Source organism: Mesoplodon mirus (assembly GCF_964341445.2).
Source record: "Mesoplodon mirus genome assembly, chromosome: 20".
Classification (NCBI taxonomy): domain Eukaryota; kingdom Metazoa; phylum Chordata; class Mammalia; order Artiodactyla; family Ziphiidae; genus Mesoplodon; species Mesoplodon mirus.
Genome location: NC_138996.1, coordinates 17,863,610 through 17,885,263, shown reverse-complemented (window position 1 = coordinate 17,885,263; position 21,654 = coordinate 17,863,610). Strand labels below are relative to the sequence as shown.

The window sequence follows — 21,654 nt, the reverse complement described above, 5'->3', positions numbered from 1 at the left end:
TACCACTCCAGTCTATTTGGTGAGTTTGGAGTTGCTTGGACCAGAGTGTGCTTCTGGCTTGGCAGCCTCTCCTCAGCCTGGCAGCCTGCAACGAAGTTTGCCGTGGGCCCTGACATGCTTTATTTGGTGATGCTGCGTAAGAGCGGATCCTTAGAGCTGGGAGTCAGTGGGGCAGAGTTGCTTATAATTAAACTGTGTGAGTGGCTGGCGGCCAATGGCTCAGTGCTGGGAAGGCCCTGGCAGGGCATTCAGGGCTCCTTCTTGGGGACAGTGGTGGAAACCGGCCTAAGAATATCCATGCCTTAAAAAGGAGAGGAAGCTTCGTTCTGACCGTGGTGCTGGGAAATCTGCATTCAGGTACAGCACCTGCATTAGGAGAGGTAAGAATATCTTCACTGCTCCTGATAGATCAGACATCCAGGGTACCAGCTGGTCTGGTGATCTTCCAGCCCTAATCAGTTTTGTTAAGAGCTGGGAACTTGGATGCTGTGTCAGCATGCCTCAGCCTCCTGGATCCACCATATGTCACCACTGGAAGGGGGCCTTCCAGACCAGCGTTTCTCAACACTTCCGTGTAATTCAGAAGATTACATTATCAGATAAACTTGAGAAACCCAGGGTTAAATCAGGTCAAACAGGTTTGTTTCAACTTCTCAGAGCCTTTAATGTGCTCATGTGTATCTAGAATCTGCTGAGACTGTGCATTCTCCTCTCAAATGTACTTGACTGCAGAGCGTCTCACTTCTTCTGGACACACTTTTGGAAACCTGTTCATGAGCAGTGTCTCTCAAACTGGAGCATACATATGCATCGTCATCTCCTGGAGGACTTGTTAAATGCAGGTGCTTGGGCCCTACCCCTGCAGTTTCTGCATCTCTGATATATGTCCCAGGTGATGCTGGTGGTCGGGACCACACTCTGCGAACCACTGGTCTAGACTTATCCCTTTATTCCACAGAGAACATTGCTAAACCAAGGGGTATCTGTTAATGGTAGTTGCTGTGAGTTGAGCCAGCCGCCTGGTAAGCACTTCTCATGGCTGTTTCTAAAGGCCCGCGGGATGATGGGAGTCATCACTAGTCGGGGATAGTACAATGCAGGTGATTACCCTTTCGGTACTTTACACTGTACTCCCCACAAACTGCTGTACGGGAGCCAGTGCATCAGGCAGGGCTCCCACCCTGGACCCCAGTCAGGGTTTTCTGTCCTTGGCAACACTACTGGGGACGTGAAGTTGATGTATTTTAATCCTCTAGGCCTTAGTTTCCTCATCTACACATGGAAGACGATGGAAATTAGCTCTATGGGTTCCTTCTCCTCTCTCTAGCGCTCCACTTTATCTTTGCTCCGAGTCATTTCTTTTTCTGGGTGCCCTCCTGTCTGTCCCCAGTCACAGGAGCTGGTACGAGGCTAAGGTGATGGGGACTTCAGTGTTACCCTTGCGGGGCCACTGCATTTGAGAGGAGCGTTCTTGCAGAAGTGTCGTGGTGGCGTCCCAGTGTGGGCCCTGGATAGTGAATCGTGACGGTCATAGCTGTCAGTGTTATGAAGCTCCAGGGGAGGGGTCCCAGCGTCTTCTGTGTTGCTTATTCATTTATGTGTCACCGTTTCTGTGAGGTGCTTCGCAGTCTCTGGCACAGAGTAAAGGTCAGTGTTAGCTTTTGGATCCTAGGAATGATGTTAGAGGCTCTTGCAGGGATTTCCGAGGCCCCTGGAATTGCATACAAGGTTGTGAGCGTGCAGTTGTGTTTGTGTGATCGAGCACACGTGCATTTTTCTGCAGACAGACCATTGCCTTACAAGGATGGTCAGCTGCGTAGACTTCATCCCTGCTGGATTGTCCCTGGAGCTGGAGTCGGGGAATCATGGGTCTCCCCGGTGTTTGTGACACATCTAAGTAGCCCCTAGGCAATGGGCAGGAGTGGCCACGAGAGACCTGGGGCCAAAAACCACAGCAGAAGAGCAGCCTGAGTGGGTGTAAGGATGAACTGTGTTTTCCCAGACAGCGGTGATTAGCACAGAACAGCTTGTTCCCCGGGGCTGGCTGCCTGAGCTCGGGTTTTGCCCGGTGAGCTCTGCTGCTCTGTGCTCTGCGGGCCCAGGGACAGTGCTGATGAGAAGTGCGGGCTCGGCCACCTGCCTTCTGAAGAAGTGGCCTCACAGAGCCGACACAGGCAGGCGCGGTGGTGTCCAGCCGTGGGGCACAAGAGGGATGGATCTCGGGGCCCGTCTACTGCGTGGCCGCCACACCCTCCCTGAGAATCAGCCAGTGGGCCAACGTCACCTCCGCTCGGCTGAGCGCACCTTACCCTGGAGCCCGGGGCTCAGCATCAGCCTGCCCGACGCCCGCAGCGGGGGAGAGTGCGAGGCCGTGTGTGCGTGCAGAGGCGCTCAGAGAGGCTGGAGCGGGCGGGAGGGGCGGGAGGGGCTTCACCTGCATCGAAGCCAGGCTCCTGCCAGCCACTCTGCGGCTCTCCCCTCCCCGGGCAGCCCCCGTCCCGTGTCTCCTCCGTGGACCACCAACGCGTCTTGGCCTCCTTGGGCTCAGCGCTCCGACCCCGCACAGCACCAGCCGTCACCACCGCGCTCCCCCGACCCCGGTGCGCACGGACCCGCCCCCTCCAGTGTGTGCTTAGGTTCCAAGTCCCCACCCCATCCTTTACCACCTGTCTCGGAAGGCAGCTCCACCTCTGTCTGCCCTTTGCTTAGTGAGCAAGTGGATTCAGATGCCCAAAGCCGTAAGCCATGGGTAGGTATGAGTTTTTTCTTTGAGTCTCTTCCTCCCATCTCCTCTCCCCCTCCTCCCCTGTACTCTACCCTCCCTCCCTTCCCGGCCTCCTGCCTCCACACGTCCCCTTTCTTTCTCTCCCTTTGTCCTGCCTAACCCCCTAAGTTCCCCCCGTGACATGTATTTCGCCCACCTGCATGCAGTGTTTTTGGTCCCCGTCCCCTTAATTGCTATGAGTGTTGAAAGGACTGTGGCTCTGTCTTAAGTGAGCTTCAGTACCAGCTGGTGGCCCCCAAGGAATACACCTCTGCCCTCTCCCATCGCGGGGGCCCACTTTGGCTGGTAAACTGATTTCCAGTCGTATCCGATGTGCTGCCCCGGCGGGTCTCTAAGGCCCAGCCGGCCCAGCGGTTTCCCCGAAATGGAGTCCTCGTGTAGGCAGAAGCTGCACACTGGTCCTTTGAAGCCCCCTGAGTAAGTGAGGCCAGACACCTCTACTACCAGCTGGGACTGAGTGCCCCAGTGTGGCCCCTCACCCTGCCGTGACAGCCAGAGGGAAATAGCCACTCTGTGAAGGAGGCCCATGGGGTCAAAGGGAACTCTGCGCACTTGTGCACGTGGACCAGGGGGAGAAGCCAGGGGTACTACGTGGGCTCCCTCGGGCCCGTTCCTAGACAGCCCAGGTTTTGGAATCAAGTTAGAGCTGGTGGAGCCTGAGCCCTGGATTCTGACCCAGCCCCGAGCCCACTGGGCTCTGTGACCATGGTGGACATCATTCAGAAAACCCAGGCCTCAGCTGATTTCCCCACCTGTACAAGTCAGGTAAGATGAGGCAGAAGTTCTCCATCAGTGCCTTAGGCCCCCTGCACCTGTGTGTCAGCCAGATTGCTGCTTCATCTGTTTATGCTTTGGAGATGTGAATACGATGCCATATGAAAAAGGGGTTCTGCTGCAGATTTTATTTCATTAAACTACGGAAGTTGATGTGCCAGGGTAAAATTCCTCCCAGCATCACATTCCACCCTAGAAATGTTCTCACGTGAACCGGTTTGGGCCAGACCCAAATAAAGAGCAGTCTTCCTCCTGCCATGCTTGGGAGTGTGCCACCTCCCTGTGCCGGCAGCCTCCCTCTTCGCTGTAATTTGCTCTCCCGCCACCACGCCCAGCACTGCTTCCTGTGTTGCTCACAGGCTGGTGGGAAGGTCGTCCCTCCTCGGTGTAAACAGACGCAGCGGTAAACGGGCATCTCTCGCCTCTGTCCAAAGGCTTAGGGTCAAAACTGACGGTGCCAGTAGATGGACATCTGTCAGAGCCACAGTGCACTCGCCCTTTGGTTTGTTTTTTCACATTCTCCTCATTACAGGACGGGAACATTCTGCTGGTGCACAGAGCATCACCAGCCATTTGTGTTTGGGGCTGGCCTTTCACTTTGGAAACCTAATGGGGGAGGTGGGGCTCAGCAGAGTGAGGAGACAGTACGGGGTACCAGACACCCCGCAGGGCCGAGAGGCCAGGACCCTTTCTAAAAGAATAGGAGCAGAATCTCAAAAGGCTTCCTGGCCAGACCGCTGGCGTGGATGGTGTCGGGAAGCATCTCTTCCTTATCAAAGCTGATACGTGTTGCCACGTGCTACTCAGAAAGCCATGAGGCAGCCTGGCCCCCAGCCTAGGTGCTGCTGAGTGAGCATGGACAAGGGGGCTTGCTGGGCCAGATTTTGGCCCAGCAGTGGCTGTTAGCTGAGAAGGAAGCTGGGAGCGGGGCAGCTGCTGGACCCCGTCTGCTCTGTGAGAGCTTGGTCCCGTGGAGGATTTCTCAGGATGCGGCTTCGATGCTTTCCAGCCCCTGGGGGGAGAGCTGCCCGTGGGCAAGGAGGAGTGGGTGCTGCCTGGGGACAGTGAAGGGGGCAGCAGCCCAGCAGGACGCCCTGTGAGGACTGTGGACGTACGGGCGGGCGGGGGGAGCCCGGGTTCACACCTTCTCCCCTCGTGTCTTTCCAGATGCGCTGGCTCCCTCCCTCCGAGGCTACTTCTCAGGGCTGGAAGTCCCGTCAGTTCTGCTGAATCCCATGTAAGTACTTGGTTTCAATGGGAACTGTGTCCAGTGCCTGGACGAGCCCAGGCCAGAGCAGACGTTTGATAACCGGGCGGCCGTCATCCGGCCTCAGCGCCTCCTCCTGGGCTTGTCCATGCTCGTTAACAGTCACCCGACAAACTCCCTGTGGCCCAGAGAGTTCCGGGGTTTACTTTGCACAGGCAAGTTGCCCTGTTGACCTGAAGGCTCAGTTGGTGGCTCATGTCACCTTCATTGCAATTACCAGGGGAGCTGCTGAGTGCAGATTTCAGTTACTGAAGTCCTTAGCACCGTAAAAGGTCAGCACTTCCAGAGGGCTCCGGTCCTAGGTCAGAAGGAAGGGCCTTACCAAACAGAAGGGTTAGTGTTGGGTGTCAGAGTATCAGAAATCCCACACAGGAGCGCCGGAGGGGCCAGTCAACCCACACCCCGACCAGTCAGGATTCTTTCTCTGGCCCTGGCAATAAGTAAGTCAAGGGATGACACTTTTGTGCTTTAAGACATCAACTTCAGGGCTTCCCTGGTGGCGCACTGGTTGAGAGTCCGCCTGCCGATGCAGGGGACACGGGTTCGTGCCCCGGTCCGGGAAGATCCCACATGCCATGGAGCGGCTGGGCCCGTGAGCCATGGCCGCTGAGCCTGCGCGTCCGGAGCCTGTGCTCCGCAATGGGGGAGGCCCGCGTACAGCAAAAAAAAAAAAAAAACACATCAACTTCAATAAGTTAGGATTGTACCTTTTCTTCCCCTAAGCTGACATATTTCTAAGTGTGGTCAGAGAGCACTTGTCCTTGGTTGTAACCGTGGACAGAGACTTACAGGTCGGAGTTAAAAAGATTTTTTACCAAACGATTCTCAGGGCCTTTATAACAATATGAGCATCGTGAATCTTGAAGATTAGGAAACTCTAGGATGCAGTATTTCTCAAACTTATCTGAGACCAGGAAACCCTTTTCTCACCCAATCTTAGGAGACTAATGTTTTACATAGCACACACCTTGGGAAACCGTGCCTTCACCTCTAATCCAGAACCTAAACCAGGGGCACCCATATGTATAACCCTTGGACCAGTAGTCACCTTAAAGCTACTTGTATTTGTCCCTTATTCTGAAATTGTTCTCCTCTTTTAAAATGAAATGGTAATATTAGTGAGTTGTGTTTTAAATGTCCTTTCTTAGAAGGATGAAGTCAGCCGTCCGTGATAGACACCTAAAATGTTCTTTAAATGTTTTACTATTTTGTGAAATCTTAGTTTGCTATTTAAGGGTGACTTTTTTCTCCCTGAAAATATAAATTTTAAGCTTTTGAGGTATATTCTGGAGTCCCTTTAAGTCCATGCTCCTTATCCATATGCCCATAATTATTTTTTAAATTTAATTTATATATCCCCAGCCATTGTTTCTTTGTTCCGAAAAGCCTTAGGCATTTGTTGTGTGGGAACCTTCTCCGTTACTGGATGACACTGGTCTAGCGCTGTCACGTTATACAGCTCCAAAAGGCACTGTTCCCAGGTACCTCTCTGTGACACTGTTTATCTCTTAATTTTCGGAGGCTGGTGGGTATTCACCTAGAGGTGTCTAGGATAAGAAAACCAGAAATTCTGAAGCTCATGAAAGAGTTCATGGGGTGAAATGTAGATCTGGCGTTTTTCGCAGAAGCTGATAGTTGAGGAAATGAATGAAATCGGAGGTGAGGTCGGTGGGACACAGAACCTGGGGGCTCTCCTGGATGCAAGGGGTCAGCTTGTTGAGAGTGACGAGTGACCAGGGACGGGCGGCACGGCACCCGGGGAGGGCAGTGTTGAGCTGCCTGGTCTGCAGCGTCCGATGCTGTAGGAAAGCTGAGTAAGATTTTGGCAGTTCCTGTTGGCAGAAGATGGTGGTGGCCTAGGGCCCAAGGAAAGAGAAGGCAGGATTGGTAAGCAGTCGAAGAGATCTAGCTCCATTCCCCAGAGATCTAGAGGCGGCGTGGCTACCAGAGAAGGGCCGGCAGTGGCTCCCCACTGCCCTGGAAGTATGGCTTCTGAAACACTGTAGGATCTGCGTAAAGATGTAATGTCTCCTGTGGGTGCATCACTGTTCTGAGATAAACTTGGGCCGTGGGCCAGGCCCCTTCCTTGGGGTCTGAAGGGAGTGGGGGAGAGGAGGTAGTTTGATCACTGAACTCATTACACTGCACTTGGGGTCGGGACTGCGGTCTCCCATCCCGCCTGAAGTTAGACCAGCTCAGTATGGCTCCATTACCCAGGCTCCTTCTCGTCTCTTGGATCAAGTCCTTTCCAAGGCAGCTAATAATCCAGGCTGAGTAATCTTAAGGAAACGTAAGTTAGAACTGAAAACAGTGGTGCTGATGAAATAACAAACACTTTAGAGCAAGATGAGTCTCCAGAAAAGGGCAAGTGAAGGGTACGTGCCACCAATGGAACCACTGGCCCACATGGCCTTCCTGTACTCATTGGAAGGGGCTTTCTTCCCCCCTGGAAAGATGGCACCAGAATAGGAGCAGGAGTGACATCTGGTATACAGACATAAGGACCTGTATGCAGACCGGCGTCACTTCTGATGTGTGGAACGTCAGGGCTGCCTCCTTCTGGATCCTGAACATTCCAGGCCTGTTCTCCCAGAGGGCCTTCAGGGATTTTTAATTGACCCACTCTGAGCGCTTGTTTCTAAAGGGAAATCAGTGACTAGAAAAGTAAACAAGCTCCTTATTCTTTAAATAAATGTGTTATTTATCTACTATATGGTAGACATAAAAATGTGAGGGCTTCCCTGGTGGCGCAGTGGTTGAGAGTCCGCCTGCCGATGCAGGGGACACAGGTTCGTGTCCCGGTCTGGGAAGATCCCACACACCGCGGAGCGGCTGGGCCCGTGAACCATGGCCACTGAGCCTGTGCGTCTGGAGCCTGTGCTCCGCAACGGGGGAGGCCACAACAGTGAGAGGCCCACGTACCACAAAAAAAAAGTGTGAAACTAGGCCTGTGCCCCCGAAGAGCTTCAGTTCTAAGGGGCAAGAGCCATGGACACACATTTTAAAGAGAAAGGAGAATTATTGTCCAGGATGCTCCAAAGGAGGTGGATGTGTGTGTGGACTGCCATCAGCGGCATAAGTAAGACCACCAGAAGGGTGGTCTTCAGAGGGGTGGGTGTTACGTTTTAATTTGTTCAGCATCTTGCTTGACAGATGGCATTCAGTCTGGTTACAACGTGTGCACATCACTACAGAGTTTTGCTAATGGTTCAGCCATGTGGCCGAGAACCCCAGAAAACACAATAACGATCGGCAGTGATCAATTTCCCAGATGGGTTGAGGATAGAAAAGCATGAGCAACTCTGTAGTCTCTCCTTACAAGGAGTAAGGGTTATGCAGTTTTCCTGGTTGGGTATCCAAATGTAGTTAAATCAGAAAAAAGAGGGGAGAAAGAATGAGAGTTGGAGTGGATCTGGGAGGGTGTGCTTAAAGAACTCATGACATTTCCTGGGCCGGGGATCAAGACCACAGCACAGAAATTATAAGCACATGTAGGTACAACCTCACCGAATTAAAGGAGAACATGGCAAGGGATAAGAATTTGAACCTGTTTGTTCCTTTTGTTTAGTTTTGGGGAGGAATGGCCCAGTCTGTCTTTGGCTGTGAGCACAAGTGCCTTGGGGATGCGGCCACGATCCGGAGAGCCCCAGCTGCTGGATGTCCAGGCAAAACTTAAGAGCTTAGCAGGGAGGCAAGGGCAGAGTCTTCATGGAAGCCCAGACAGCTGCTGTGGCTTCATGCGGTCACCTCTGCCTTCTGCCTAGAAGAGGCCCCAGGGTCCTTCCCTTTTCTTCTGTGAACCAAGGTCTTTCAGTCACACGTAAGTCCGTTGACACAATACAGATTCAGTGACCATCTGCGGGATATAAGGTACTGTTCTGGGTGTTGCATATGCAACAGTGGACAGAAGCAGACAAAACCCTTGACTTGGTGGAGCTGACATTCTGTAACAGGGAGAAAGAAGAGTAATAAAATACTAAAATAAACAGGAGGCCAGGTGGTGAGACGGGCTAATGGAAAAACGCAAATCAAGGAAAGAGGGCAAATGCGAGGGGTCAGCAGGGGCTTCCTTTACACACGGGAGCAGAGATGAAAGCTCTCCCAGATTTATATGGGGTTCTTTTTCCAGAACAGACCTCACGTTACTCAAGCTTAGGGAACAGGTTAACGTCTCTGTTCCTCTTCTTCTTGCCTCCCTTTTGCTACATCCAAGTGAACAGGCTTGAGCTGGGTGGGGCTTGAAGGCAGCGCTGGCAGAAGGTGCCCGGCGGCCCGAGTGGATGAGCCCTTCCCTGAGAGGGGTCTCCGCGTGCCCTGCTTCTGATTCCCTCACCCTGAGCCCTGGGGTCTGTTTTGCTTCCTGTGTGAGTCAGAAAGTAGGGATGGGCCTGAGAACCTGCCTCCTGCCGAGCACTGGGGTGGTGGCGTCCCTTCCAGCTTTCTGCTAACCACCTCCTAGCACTTGCCGTACCACAAGCCCAGTGCAGTCAGCTGTGGCCCCCCCTCACCCACGGTCTGTTCTGCGAGTCGGGCTGAGGCATGGAGGCCCCCGAGCACGTGCACCAGGGAGCTGCCTGCCCGGCCCCTGGAGGAGGGTCACAGATCGCGGCCGCATGTTAAGATCAGGACATTGAGCCTTGGCATTTGCACAGTCGCAGGGCAGGGACTGCAGGGCAGGGCCACCTGCAGGAGCCAACCGTCCATTGCCATCAGCTCTCTGCGTGGCTGAGAGGAGAGGTTCAGAAGGCCGGCGTGCTCGCTGTAAAGTTAAAGTGAACGCGTTGGGGCTCCCCTTGGTGTTTTGTGTTCTTTGGGGAGTCCTCTCCCGGGGTCTCTGCAAAGCAGACTCTGGCCCACGTGTTCTCTCTGCCCACCCGGTGAGCCCGGTGTGCGGACAAGTGTTGTTGATACAGTAACTGCAAAGAGCGGCTTTGCTGATAAATCCCTGGGCTCCCAGAACCCGGGCCGAGAAGCCAGGGTCCCAGGCCTCCTAACCCACCAGTCCTCAGTCCTCCCGGCTAGCTTCAGCCCAGAGGCTGAGGGGAATCTGGTCATCAGTGTGATTTCCTAAACGACAGGCATCCTAAAAAGGCAGCCTTGGTCTGGCCGCCCCGGGAGGCACCCTGGGTCTGCAGGCAGGCCCTCCCTCCCGCCTTGCCTGTGCCCGGCAAGTGTGGACACGGCCGGGGAAACTTGGGTCAGATGATAGGCTTTGTTTCCAGGGGTGAACATTTATTTTTCTGTCCTCAACCCAACTTCTACCAGGAGACTAGAATCACATCTACTCATCTTTCAATGTTTTTATAGTGAAATTCTGGGGAAAACTTTTTTTTTTTTCCTGACTCTGGGAAGAGAGATGCCCTGGGAAGGCAATCTTTTCCTTCAGCCTGCCGCATCACCCCGGAGGCCGTCTGAGCGCAGGGCATGGTCTCCCCGCAGCATCCCGGGGCAGCTTTCCACAGCACATCGTGCGCGCCTGTCCACAAAGCCCTGTGCGCCAGAAGCAGGCTCTCTGTCCCGGGAAGGAGAGCGGTGCTTAAGACTTGAGGAACGTTAGCGGGGAATCGGGCACCGGTGTCCATGTGCTGGGCGAAGGCCTTCCTTCCTCAGCGCCAGGAATTCTTTTTTTTTTTTTTTTTTTTTTTGCGGTACGTGGGCCTCTCACTGTCGTGGCCTCTCCCGTTGCGGAGCACAGGCTCCAGACACACAGGCTCCGCGGCCATGGCTCGCGGGCCCAGCCGCTGCGCGGCATGTGGGATCTTCCGGGATAGGGGCACGAACCCGTGTCCCCTGCATCAGCAGGCGGACTCTCAACCACTGCACCACCAGGGAAGCCCCAGGAATTCTTGATGAAACCAGGCAGCTCGGAGGCAGCCATGCCTGCGGGAAGAATATTTAAAATGTGTTGCTCACTGAGTGTCTGCCTCTTCCTGTCTCAGAATTCTCAGACACTGGGAATAGCAGGGTGTGTTCACAAGCGTTAGCTTTTGGTTTTTGTTTCCTAGTAGGTGCTCGGAGCAAAGTCGAGTTCATTGGTGCACATCACAGCACAGGGTTCTCCTGGAGAGTTGCTTCTGTGGCCTTGGGCTGACCAGAGTTGTCCCTGGGGTCTGGGGCGGCCCCTGGAGTTGGTTAGGTTTCGGGCTCCTCTTGGGGGGCCCTCAGATCCCGTGCCTTTCCTGTCTAGTCCCGGGGGACGTGTGTGCAGAGGCCCTGCCTGTCTGCCCCCGGGGGGCTTATGCCCTGGTGCTCCTGAAGGCGCACGCTTTTCTCCAGGTGCCCTCCCCACTGGGCTTGCTGCCAGGGAGTCCCTGGGAGCCACCCTCTGCTGCCGGGCACCCCGGCCCCCGAGAGCCGCCTCCCACTGGCTGCACCACGTCCCAGTGAGAGCTCTTCGTGGCACGCCTAGTTGGAGCTTGTCCTCAAGCTCAGCAGTGGAGGCCTTGGGTGCTGGTGCCTTTGCCTCGCAGCTCTTGGCCCTCGGAACAGGCCCGGGGAAGCCGGCAGCCGGGCTTGCTGTCACTGTGGGTGTTAATGGCCGATCTCTTTCTCCACCCCAGGTTCCAGGTGTGTGATGGTGGCTGCAATGTGTCTTGTGGGTATTAACGCAATCTTCAAGTGGCTACTGTTCTCGAGCTGTTCTACAAAACTGGAGCGCGCTGGTGAGTTCCAAGCTCAGAGGCTGAACGGTTCCTCTCAAGAAGCAGCGTGTCCTGGGCAGGGCACGACCGCGTGGAGTGGTGTGGTCAGGACCATCCCACCAGCATCCCCTGTGGGTGGGGCCCCTCCGGGGGCTGTGCTGGGCGCTCTGGGTTGAGACCTGCTGGCGTGGGTGCTCGGGATCGGCGTGCACTCGTCTCCTCCAGCTGCCGCCTGCTGAGGGGAAGTCGTCCCAGGGTAGCAGGTGAGCTCTGCGGGCTCTCAGAGCGCGTCACCCGGAGCTGGGTCCTCACAGCCTTGCTGGGTGAGGCTGTCAACACCTCTCATCCAGCAGCAAACGGGTATGAGATATTCCATCAAAGGGAACATATATATGAATGAAGTTTTTCCCTTGAAGCTCTAAGCCTTTTCTTTTTTAATTAACCATTTTGGTGGAAATCTTCAGATGTAGTATGTATATTCCTTTTGATCTATTAATCCAGTTACACTGAATATATAGTGCAGCCCTTTCTTGATGACTTGGAGACATTCTGATGAGCCTCTTCAGAAACAGGGCGACTGCCCCTGGGCATGACTGAATTATAATGGAGTCTAACTGGACTCCTCTAAACTGCGGGGCTTTCCTAGTGGTGAAGATTTTGGTGATGTGTCCGTCTTCTCTGTCGCTACCAGCTGTCACTGCTCAGTTCTTTCACTTCTAGCAGTAAGTGTGGTCTCAGAACAGTTGTGCAGCAGGGTTCTAGGAGGCGACCTGCCTGCTGGGCACATGTGGGGCTTCCAGTCTCTTTGGAAAGCTTGACCTAGAACAGCAGGAATGCCAGGGGCAGGCCAGCAGCAGTTATGTCCCAGCCCAAATAAGGTGGCAGATTTCATCCCTGCGAGGGGCCTATAAAGAAAAGATGAGTCATAAAGAGAACAAGATTCCTGCTAAGGGCAGAGAACCAGGCAGTTGGGCCTAGGAGGTCATTACCACATTTGGGGCATAAGTAATCTCGTGCTCAGTGCCCCCCCGAGGCGCGCGTAGTGGGCGCGTGCAGCCTGCCCACCCTGCCTGGTTGGGAAGCCAGCATCAGGTGCTTGGGGTCTTTTTTTCCCACTGACGTCTGTTTCTCACACTAACGAAACTGACCAACAGGTAGAGAGTTTTCCACATCACACAGGGCAGCCAAGAGATATCTCACTAGTTCTACAGTCTTCTAATCGATCAGGTTTTCCTTTTCTCATGGTCCTTAACAGAAGTGCCCACAGTATTCTTATGGATATTACCACTCAGTAAAACTGTTTAAAAAGACAAGCTCTTGCTTTGCTTTCTCTCTTCCTCTGGGGAAATTTAAGGACCAATTAGAAGCCACCCATACAATTTTTTTAGAAGCAGGTTTAGCTTTTTTTGTTTTTTCATTTGTTTTAGTGCAGTAAATCAGCCCAGATCTCAGTAATTTGGGCACAAGCAGATGAGCCCCGTCAGGAAGCAGCAGCAGCAGCTGGAGCGTGTGGTGACTCTGCAGACAGCAGAAGGGCCTGGTGACAAGGGGGAGGAGGACCGGGGCTCGGTGCTGGGTGGCCCGCGTGGACAGCGTCTTCAGCGCCAGCCGTGTTCACAGTGGGGCTTACCAGTCCCAGGCCACCATCGGTTACAAGTGTGTGGAGGAGGCTTTCCCCTCCCCGGCTCTGAAGTCAGACAGCGCTGCAGACGTAGGCCTGGCCTGTGAGCAGGGAGGATCTCTGGCCCCAGGGGCGGGCCTCCTGAGGGTGAGGGCTGGCGTCCACCCAGGGCCACAGCGGGGGCAGCCAGCGTGAGCTCGTGTCCATGGCCAGTGGTGCGCTGGTGCAGGGCATGTATCTTTAGAATAGGGAGGAGTTTCTGACCACAGATGACTGTTCCCTGGAGACTCTATAGACTGTGAACCTTTTAAAATGTTAGTCTTTGTGTTACAAATTAGTACCAGCATTTGATTTTTTAAAAGTCAAGCTGACAGGTATAAAATGAAAACTAAACCACTCTTATTAAAAACCTTAGTCATATGATGTTGGGATTAGTATGGAAGGGAATACCTCTTACCTGACTTTTAGTAAAAATGAATAAATGTTAGAAAAACTCTTGGGGAAGAAATCATTAGTAAATAGGTCAAGTATAGATACAAATGGATTGGGGGAAAACAGAAAGAGGATTTTCTTCTTGCTGGGAGAAGACACTCACAAGGCGCTTGGATCAACACTAACTTACCAACCTGCCAAGCTGCCTCAGGGAAGAGCAGCCTCTCCTGTGGGTCTCGGCGTTGGCCACCCGCAGCCCCACAGGGCAGCCGGCACCATGACCCATACCCATCGGCAGCTGTCCCCAAGCACTGAGGGACACGCCGTGATCTTCTCCATCAAGGACAGCTGAAACGAACTGGTTTAGAATTGTGTAATATTCCTTAAGACACAGGGAGACATTCTCCATTGTCTTCAAATTCAGACAGTTGTGACCCGCTTCAGACAAGATTCTATATACATTTTCTTCCCTTGTTTATCCCATCACATGCATGTCATAGTTGACCCCCTTTCCGGAAAGGTTCTGTGAGGAGAGTCTGCTCTGTAAACAGAGCCTGACTCTCTCCCACCCCCCATGGTGCTCTGTGTTCCCGGATGTCTTTGCTTTCTGTTTAAAATGTCCTTGTTAATACATTCCAAGGTTTGAACTCCGTTCCTAGCTAAACCCCTTTCCTTGTTTACAGGGATTGAAATAGCCACATTTTGACCTTCTATTCAGTCTGGAACATCTATGGCAATGCGGACGCATTCTTTTCCCATGTGAGAATTGCATTTACCCAACACAGTTATGGAAAAGCGGAAAAGCGCAGGAAATTATCGACTCTCACCCCTTTCTTTGTTTCTTCCCTCCCTGTTCTCTTTCACTTCAAAAGACCCGACTTTCTACGCAGCCTTAGATTAACCAGCCCCGTCCATCTTTCTTCCTGCTCAGGGGCCCAGGAAGGGGACCCTGAAGTCGGGTGTGTTGCTTATCGCCTCGGAAAGCTGGGGGCGCCTTCCCAGTCCCCGCGTCAGCTTTCTGTAGAGGCCCTGTTAGGGCCGGTGTGTGGAGCCCCACGTGGGCCCCAGGCACAGTGTTCTGGCTCTCAGCCTAGCCTGGGCATTAATAGCCCATCGTTCCCGTTTCATTTGTCCTGGAGTCCAGGTGTCTGCATTTTTGCTACATGCAAGTGACTGTGTCTGGCGTAGAGGATGGTGGAGATGGTCTCAGGGAGGGAAGTAATCCTTGTGGAAGTAAGTGGCCTGGCCAGTGAGAGCTCCAGCCAGGAGATGAGAAAGCCCTGTAGCCTGAAGGGATCAGGAAAGGCTGGAGGAAGTGGTGCTTAAACTGATTTTTGAAAGATAGTAGGGTTTGTATATGCGGAACATACAGTAACAGAAGCGGGGGACGTAAGAATGACTGTGTGGTCTTGTGGAAAATGGATTTTGATCGAGGTTTTGAGGGTCTTGGGGAGGCAGCGGAGATCTGAGCGAGGTAGCGGGAGGTGCTTTAGGAATTGTCACCTTACTGCCCAAAGCAAAATGAAGAGTCTAGTGGAAACACGTCCCGGTGATGGTGGTGTCAGAGTGACCTGAGAGAGCAGGGCGTGTCTGGGACGCAGCCGTGTGAAGGCCAAGTGGTGAGTCTCGGTAGAGATGCGTTGCCTTTGAGGTCGTGGCAGAAACGCCCAGGGCAGAGCTGATGGGAGTGGGGAGAACTGCCCGGGAGCTGGCGGTGGAACTGGAAAGGGGCCAGAGCTGGCGACGTGCACTTGCCTGAAGGTGGCCTTTGAGCTCCCGAGAAGCGAGCAGACCTAGACGAGGCAGGCAGGCCCTGCCCCACCGAGCCAGGGGCTGTAAGAGACTGCAGCGGCTTCGTCCTTCCTAAACTAGTGGGCGCCCCTGGAAGGTTCCCCTGCTCGCACAGTCCCTGAAGGCCATCGGCCGCCCTCTCCAAGCCTGTGCTCTGTGAGAGGCCCCTCAAGTTCCCAGAGCCTACGGGCTGCCCGCTGCTGTCCCCTGTGAGTTGTTCCGAAGTGGGAACTGCTGTTCCTCGGCACTGGTTTCCTGGAATCGACGGCATCCATGGCTTGGGTTGCTGGCATGGAGTCAAGTTTGGAATGACGTGGGACTTGTCATTCCAGGCCTGACAAGCCAAGACTGTGGAGAAAGGAAGCTGGCCTTGTCCCCGGGTCCCCAAAGCCTGTTTCCCTCCTCCGTGGACGGACAGAGACTGGCAGGTGGGGGAGGCCCCTTTGGCAGCCAGAGGGCCGCAGATCAGACGCTCGTGGGGACTGAGGCTCGTGAGTTCATTACAGAACGTCAGCTGCTACAGCACCAAAGACCAGGCCTGGCCCTGTGACCCCCATAACCCTGGGCACGTGCATTCCTGCCACCCACCCGGGCCTGCTTCAGGCCATGCACACCTGGGCTGGATCGGGGGTCCTGGTGCCCCACCCCCTGCTGGGTAGGAATCAGGCGGGAGAAGAGATGTAGCTTTCACGACGGGGGGGGGGGTCCTTCTGCTGGGTGTCACAGTACATGTGACCCGCACCAAAGATGGGGAGTGAAGGGTCCTGGCCCACTTCGGTTCCTCCGGCACTGAGTGAGTCTGGGGGGCGCTGATCCCCGCTACTGTGCTGGGCACCAGGGGAAGCAAAGGAATCTTCCTAAAGGAGGTGACCGTCTCCTGCTGGACAAATCCTGTTGCAGAGAACTCGGAGAAACTGAAGGGAGGACGTGGGGACCTGGCTCCCAGAGCTCGAGTTGGGAACATTTCTAAACTGAAGGGGACACTCGTTATCCTCTCTATAATCATAACTAAATGATAGGTGAGGACTAATAGTTACAACAAGCTGAAGAGACAGGTAAGTGTTAACCTAACTTCAGAGAAGAGGTTCTGGACGTCCCGATCCCTACGCCTGACAGAAGCGTCCTAGCTTCTCCCCATGGAGTTTTCCATGAGCCACAGGTTTGTGGTTATTGTATTTGGTCTTCTGACTTGTGGCTCATTAGTTTTACCCATTTGTACTGTCATCCAAAAACTAGGCTCTGACAATATTTACTGGGACATAGTTTAGATCCAGCTGGCACTGGACGGATCTGGGTGGGAGAGGAGTGTTCATGAGGATCGTCCAATTAGCTGTGTCTGAGAGAGTTTAACTCAAGGCAGGACAGGAGTTGTTAACAGCAAGGACGGCCTCCTCCCGCCTACAAAATTCTAGTAGTATATGCTGATTACGTCTACCTTTCCGGCAATCACAGGTTTATGTGAGTCTGACCTGTTGGTAAGATGGCAAGAAAACAAGGGGTTGGAGAGATGAAAGTAAAATGAGTGACAAAGTAAGAGCAGAACACCTCCAATGCAGCCTTCACGTAAGTGAGTAAATCCAGACCACAAAGGAGCCGAGACGTGTTTAAGAAACTCCTGGCACCAGGGCGGGGGTCTGCCAGGGACAAAGTCTAGATGATCGTCCGAAGGCCCTTTATTCTGCCACGAAGCAAAACAAATATGAGTGTTCCTTGCAGGGGAGGGAGGGCTTGAAAAGATTCTAGTAAGAGAAAGATAAACAGAAATTAAATACTCACTCCCCGTGTTTGTAAAGCGAGACCACTGAGCGTCTGTGAGTGGCCTTCACCTGGAGGGTCAGTGAGGGTATTCCGTGTTTACAGAAAGGTGTACACATGCGCCGTTGTAGGGAATCACCAGGAGTCTCTGAGCCGTGGCTTCTACACACTGGTGTCCCCAGACAGCCGCGCGGCTCAGAGGAGGACCGCGCGCTTGTGAGACCCACTGCCCTTACACGCTTTCTTTCTGTTTCAGGCTGGAACCCGCCCAGTTTTGGTCCCTTCAAGACTCTGCCACAGCCTCTATCACACATCTGTTTTTCTCGAAGAAAAAAATACAATAAAAATGTTTTACTCTTTTACACTGTATAATTGTAAGAAATAGTGTGTTATTTGTGAACGCATGGTCTGCCATTTCTGTACAGTTTGGAGATATTTTCGAATGAAACATAAAAGATGTCAACGATAAAATCAAAAGAGTGAGTATTTTTATACCAAACATTTTAAGTATGACAGGATGGATGATCTTACACTGGGTTGGATCACAGATTTTATGCTTGACTTTTGAATGCTTGTAATTTATAATATCTATTTTCTTCCTCTAAAAGAAGCTGCATGTTTAAGGCATGTTTTAAAATATTATCAGAATTTCCAGAATCATATGGTGAATGTATAGAAATCTGTTTCCCTGGCCTGAGTCCAGGGTCCATGTGTAACGCAGCATTAGATGTTAAAACCGCTAGCGCAGTGCTCGGGGTTTACTCCCAGGTCTAGTAGGACACCCTGCAAGACAATCAAAGCCTCCAGGAGATTCGATCTTAACGGCGGCAGGTTCCCAGCTGGGCAAAGCAGCCTTTACTTGGTGCCTATTCCTTACCAGAGTGCACCCTTAGAAAAGCCCGGCAGCTCCCGAGGTAACCATACAAACTGTGGGCCGAGTGGTGGGTTTTGCCAAAATTCTTATGTTTTTCTCCAGCACGCTCCTGTGTGCACCCAGCTGACGCGCGACTCCCCCAGTGAACGTGCTGAGTCTAAGGGGAAGCCTTGGCTGGGGAGGCCAGCCCTGGCCCAGCAGGCAGCTGCCTTTGCCCAGCCCACCTGGCTGCAGTGGGCAGCTCCCATCTCCCAAGTGATTTTGCAAAAAACATGGGTTGAACTGAGCTGGTGTTCCTGAGCCTTGGCAGCAGCAGGCCAGACACACCACTTAAAACATGATCTTGAACCCCGTGTGCTCACCGTGACACTACCTGCCCCATCGGCCCAGGGAGAGGTGCGCAACCAGTGGCGTCTGGAATGAGTACTCGTCAGCTTGCTTCAAGACTACGCCAAATCCCGGGTCAGTCTTGCGTGGTAAGCAGACACTTCCAGAGTCTGTGACAGCTCACTCTCCCCCTTGGAGAAAAGCCGGGTGTAAAAATATATTGACCTAAGAATTTTTAACTGCTGATATAGCTAAACATGACCACAAGCTTTCTTACTGATCTGCTCACGTTGTGCTGAAGATTTCGATGTTTTAATGACTATATACATTGTTGGTGTCAGGTTTTCTAGTTTCATTATTTTCCATCAGAAGTAAAGAGATCAAGAAGCTTTTAAAAGGTCATCACAAAAAAAAAAAAAAACGAAAGGAGCCAGGGGTGAGGGGCGCTCACCCTCACAATAAATGACAGGAAGGAACGTCCCTGCCACACCCTGCTTAGGCCTTCATCGCCACCTGGTTCGTGGTGACAGTTCTGTACTCTTGTTTCTAAGGAAAACAGCAACTTCCACACAGTCTATTATGCTTTTATAAACTGTTTAAAGGTACTTTTCTATTGTCATTTTTAAGAATAAAGTGCTACTTCCAGCTATCACACCACTGCTTGCCATATTCCTTTTTGTAAGACCAACCCAGCGCCTCCACACTGCAGACCAGGGAGCGGCGTTTTTGCTCCCATTTTCAGGTCTGGACAGAGCTAAGCATTGGCCCTTGAGCCCAGGACAGAGGGGCTAAGAGAAGAAAGGGGCAGGGATGGGAGAGCCTGGACCACCCATGCAAAGGCTCTACTGGGGGCGCCTGCTAACTGACAGACGCAGCGGCCTTGAGCAGAGCCTCCCGACCCACAGGAGGGTCGCCAGGGAGATTCACACACTTTTCCTGATGCCTTTTACTGCACTCAGCAGACCCCACATCCTCCTCAGGCTACAAAGCTTTAGCTCAGGCCTATCTGAAATCTGTATTTGTGGTTTTCTACGGACCTAGAGTAAGAAAATATATTCTATTAAGTGAGAAGCCAGGCCTTGATAGCCAAGACCATAAAGTGCTTTATATAAACACATTCTCACCAACTCCTCTTCCCCCAAAAGGGGGACGGGGCCATAGCACTCAATTCCAACTAACAGCAACCACCACGAGCAACTATTAGTCTCACTGGGCACTGACGTTATTGGTTCTGTGGTTTGGATCTCACGTTCCTTTGAGAAGACCAGCCACCAAACGTGGGTCGCAGTCACAGCCTTCCAGTACCCTGGAGCCAGGGATGAAGGCGGAAAACGACCACACAGCTCTGCCGCCCTGCCCGGGCTCTGCAGGCCACATCTGACGTGGCTCTGGGATCATGGCTTTGGAACAGGCTTGATGATGTGCTTTGCCTTCGGCCCATCTGGGACCTCCCAACTCCAAGGCACCAGAGACGAGCCACACAGCCTAGAAACTGAGGGCGCCTCCCCCGGAAGGGCTGAACACGGTCACTGCCATGGGTTTTTGCACAAGGGGCCTTGGGGTGGATGAGTGAGTGCCTGGGTCACCACCGCTGTGCAAGTGACAAGTCTGGACAGTACCTACCTGTCTAGCGTGAGCTCCAGACACAACCCCACTTGAACACGAGCTTCATCTTGTGTCACTCCACTGAGCACAAACACTGGAATGGGAATTTGCGATAAGGGCAGGCCTGTCTGTTCCCTCTTACTTCTGTGCATAACGTCCCAGTCTGCAGAATCCAGCAAGATGATAACTAAGCCATCCGTTGTTACCAAGTAAACCCTCCATTGGGAGGGGAGATGTGCTGCTTAGAACACAGGACTAATGTCATAAAACTGGCATTAAGTACTGAAATTAAGTACTATGCCTTCTACCTCTATAACAAAATTACAAATTAAAACTTGCAAAATGAAAGTTACAGTACAATCATACATAAAGGCTTCAAATTCCCAGTACCTGAATATATGTCCAGACCTACTTTCATAGGAGAGGAAGCATGGCTAGACACCCCAAGAACTCTCGGTGTCTGTGTCACGGTGACATATAGGAATCAACTAGTTATTTCTGAGTGCTTTGGGCAAGGCATGCTTAGCTCAAGGAGTACAAGCAGACTTCCTACTGTATCCCCCATCTATCACTGGGACGTCCAACTGTTAGGTGGAAAGTGCATTCTTACCCAGTGTGAAGAGAATTTTCAGCACGCAGGCGCTCTCTCACTCTTCCACTGTCATCCCTGTTCTATCACACCTCCTCATGACATCAAATAACGACAACATTCTGAGAAGGCAGAAGAGTGTGTTACTAGTGATGTGTTATCTGAAATGTTGGTCCTCAAAACGCCTACACCAAAACTCATGACTGTGATGCTGAAAAGCCATGCGGAGTCAGCTAACTTGATACGGCCCTCTAAACAGGAAAACATTTAACTGCCACAGTGAAGCTCTGTCTGCTGCTGCAGAGCGTCCCGGATGGTACCCAACTCCCCTAGACTGGCCTGGCTCTAACCACCCCAAGCCCCCAGATGCCAATATGCCGTGAGAAACCTTCCTCACCTTCCTCAGGTGCTGCTTCACCAGGGCTTCCACAGTACAAACCACACTTCCCTGCTTTATGAGGGGAAAGGGCCCTGTGCCCACAAACCGTAACAACATGCCCATAAATCAAGACCCAGGGAAGCCTTCCACTCCCCACTGCTCACACCGATCTCTCATTTGAAGTGAAACGCTCTCACCATGCTAATTAACAATACATTAGAAATTTAATTAGGCTAGATTAAATTAAACCCAAACTTCTCTTCTGAGCAAAAGGATACACCTACATGGAACAGGAAATGATGCTCAGGTTAAAATATTTACCTGGACAGAAGAGCACTTTTTCCCTAAAACTAGAGCACAGGAAAGTTCAAAATCTCGTGACAGTCAAGTGCAAGGTAAACCTGACTTTGGTGTTTCTGAAGCTGATCCTGCCAAGGTCAGGCTATGATTTACAGCAGACTCTCCTATTAGCGTCCTTCCGTGTTTTCACTTATTTTTTTAAAAAATTAAGGTAAGTCTGCACTGAACGTCCTTTAACCCCTGCAAAGTTCTGGGTGGCTGAAAGTCACTGGGTTCTCACAGGGTCTTGAGATCACATGGTTTGAGTCACAGGAACGTGCTGGCCCATCTCCAAACCAGGAGAGCTGGACAAGTGCTACAGGCCTAACTGTCCAAAGGGCCCATGGCAGCAGCCTTGCCACTTCGCCCGAGAGCACCAGCATGTCTCTAATGGAAATCCCATTGTGAAGGAAAATATGCTTTTGCTTTCTGAACTATGGCCAGGAGGAAGGTCGACAGCACAATGCCAGGGCCT

At 52.5% G+C, this 21,654-nt stretch overlaps 1 protein-coding gene across 3 annotated transcripts in view; it reads left to right on the top strand.

Annotated features, from left to right (window-relative positions):
• RBPMS (RNA binding protein, mRNA processing factor) overlaps positions 1-18,921 on the top strand; it is a 192,332-nt gene extending 173,411 nt beyond the window's left edge. For 2 of the 3 annotated variants that reach the window (XM_082608851.1, XM_082608848.1), the window contains 3 exons: positions 4,727-4,796; positions 11,387-11,488; positions 17,323-18,921. In XM_082608851.1, the coding sequence (XP_082464977.1) occupies positions 4,727-4,796; positions 11,387-11,432 (116 nt within the window). In that variant the 3' untranslated portion in view covers positions 11,433-11,488; positions 17,323-18,921. Of the gene's footprint in view, positions 1-2,678; positions 2,750-4,726; positions 4,797-11,386; positions 11,489-17,322 lie in introns of all 3 variants that reach the window. The other variant, XM_082608852.1, reaches the window with a different exon arrangement.
• Positions 18,922-21,654: the final 2,733 nt, after the last annotated feature.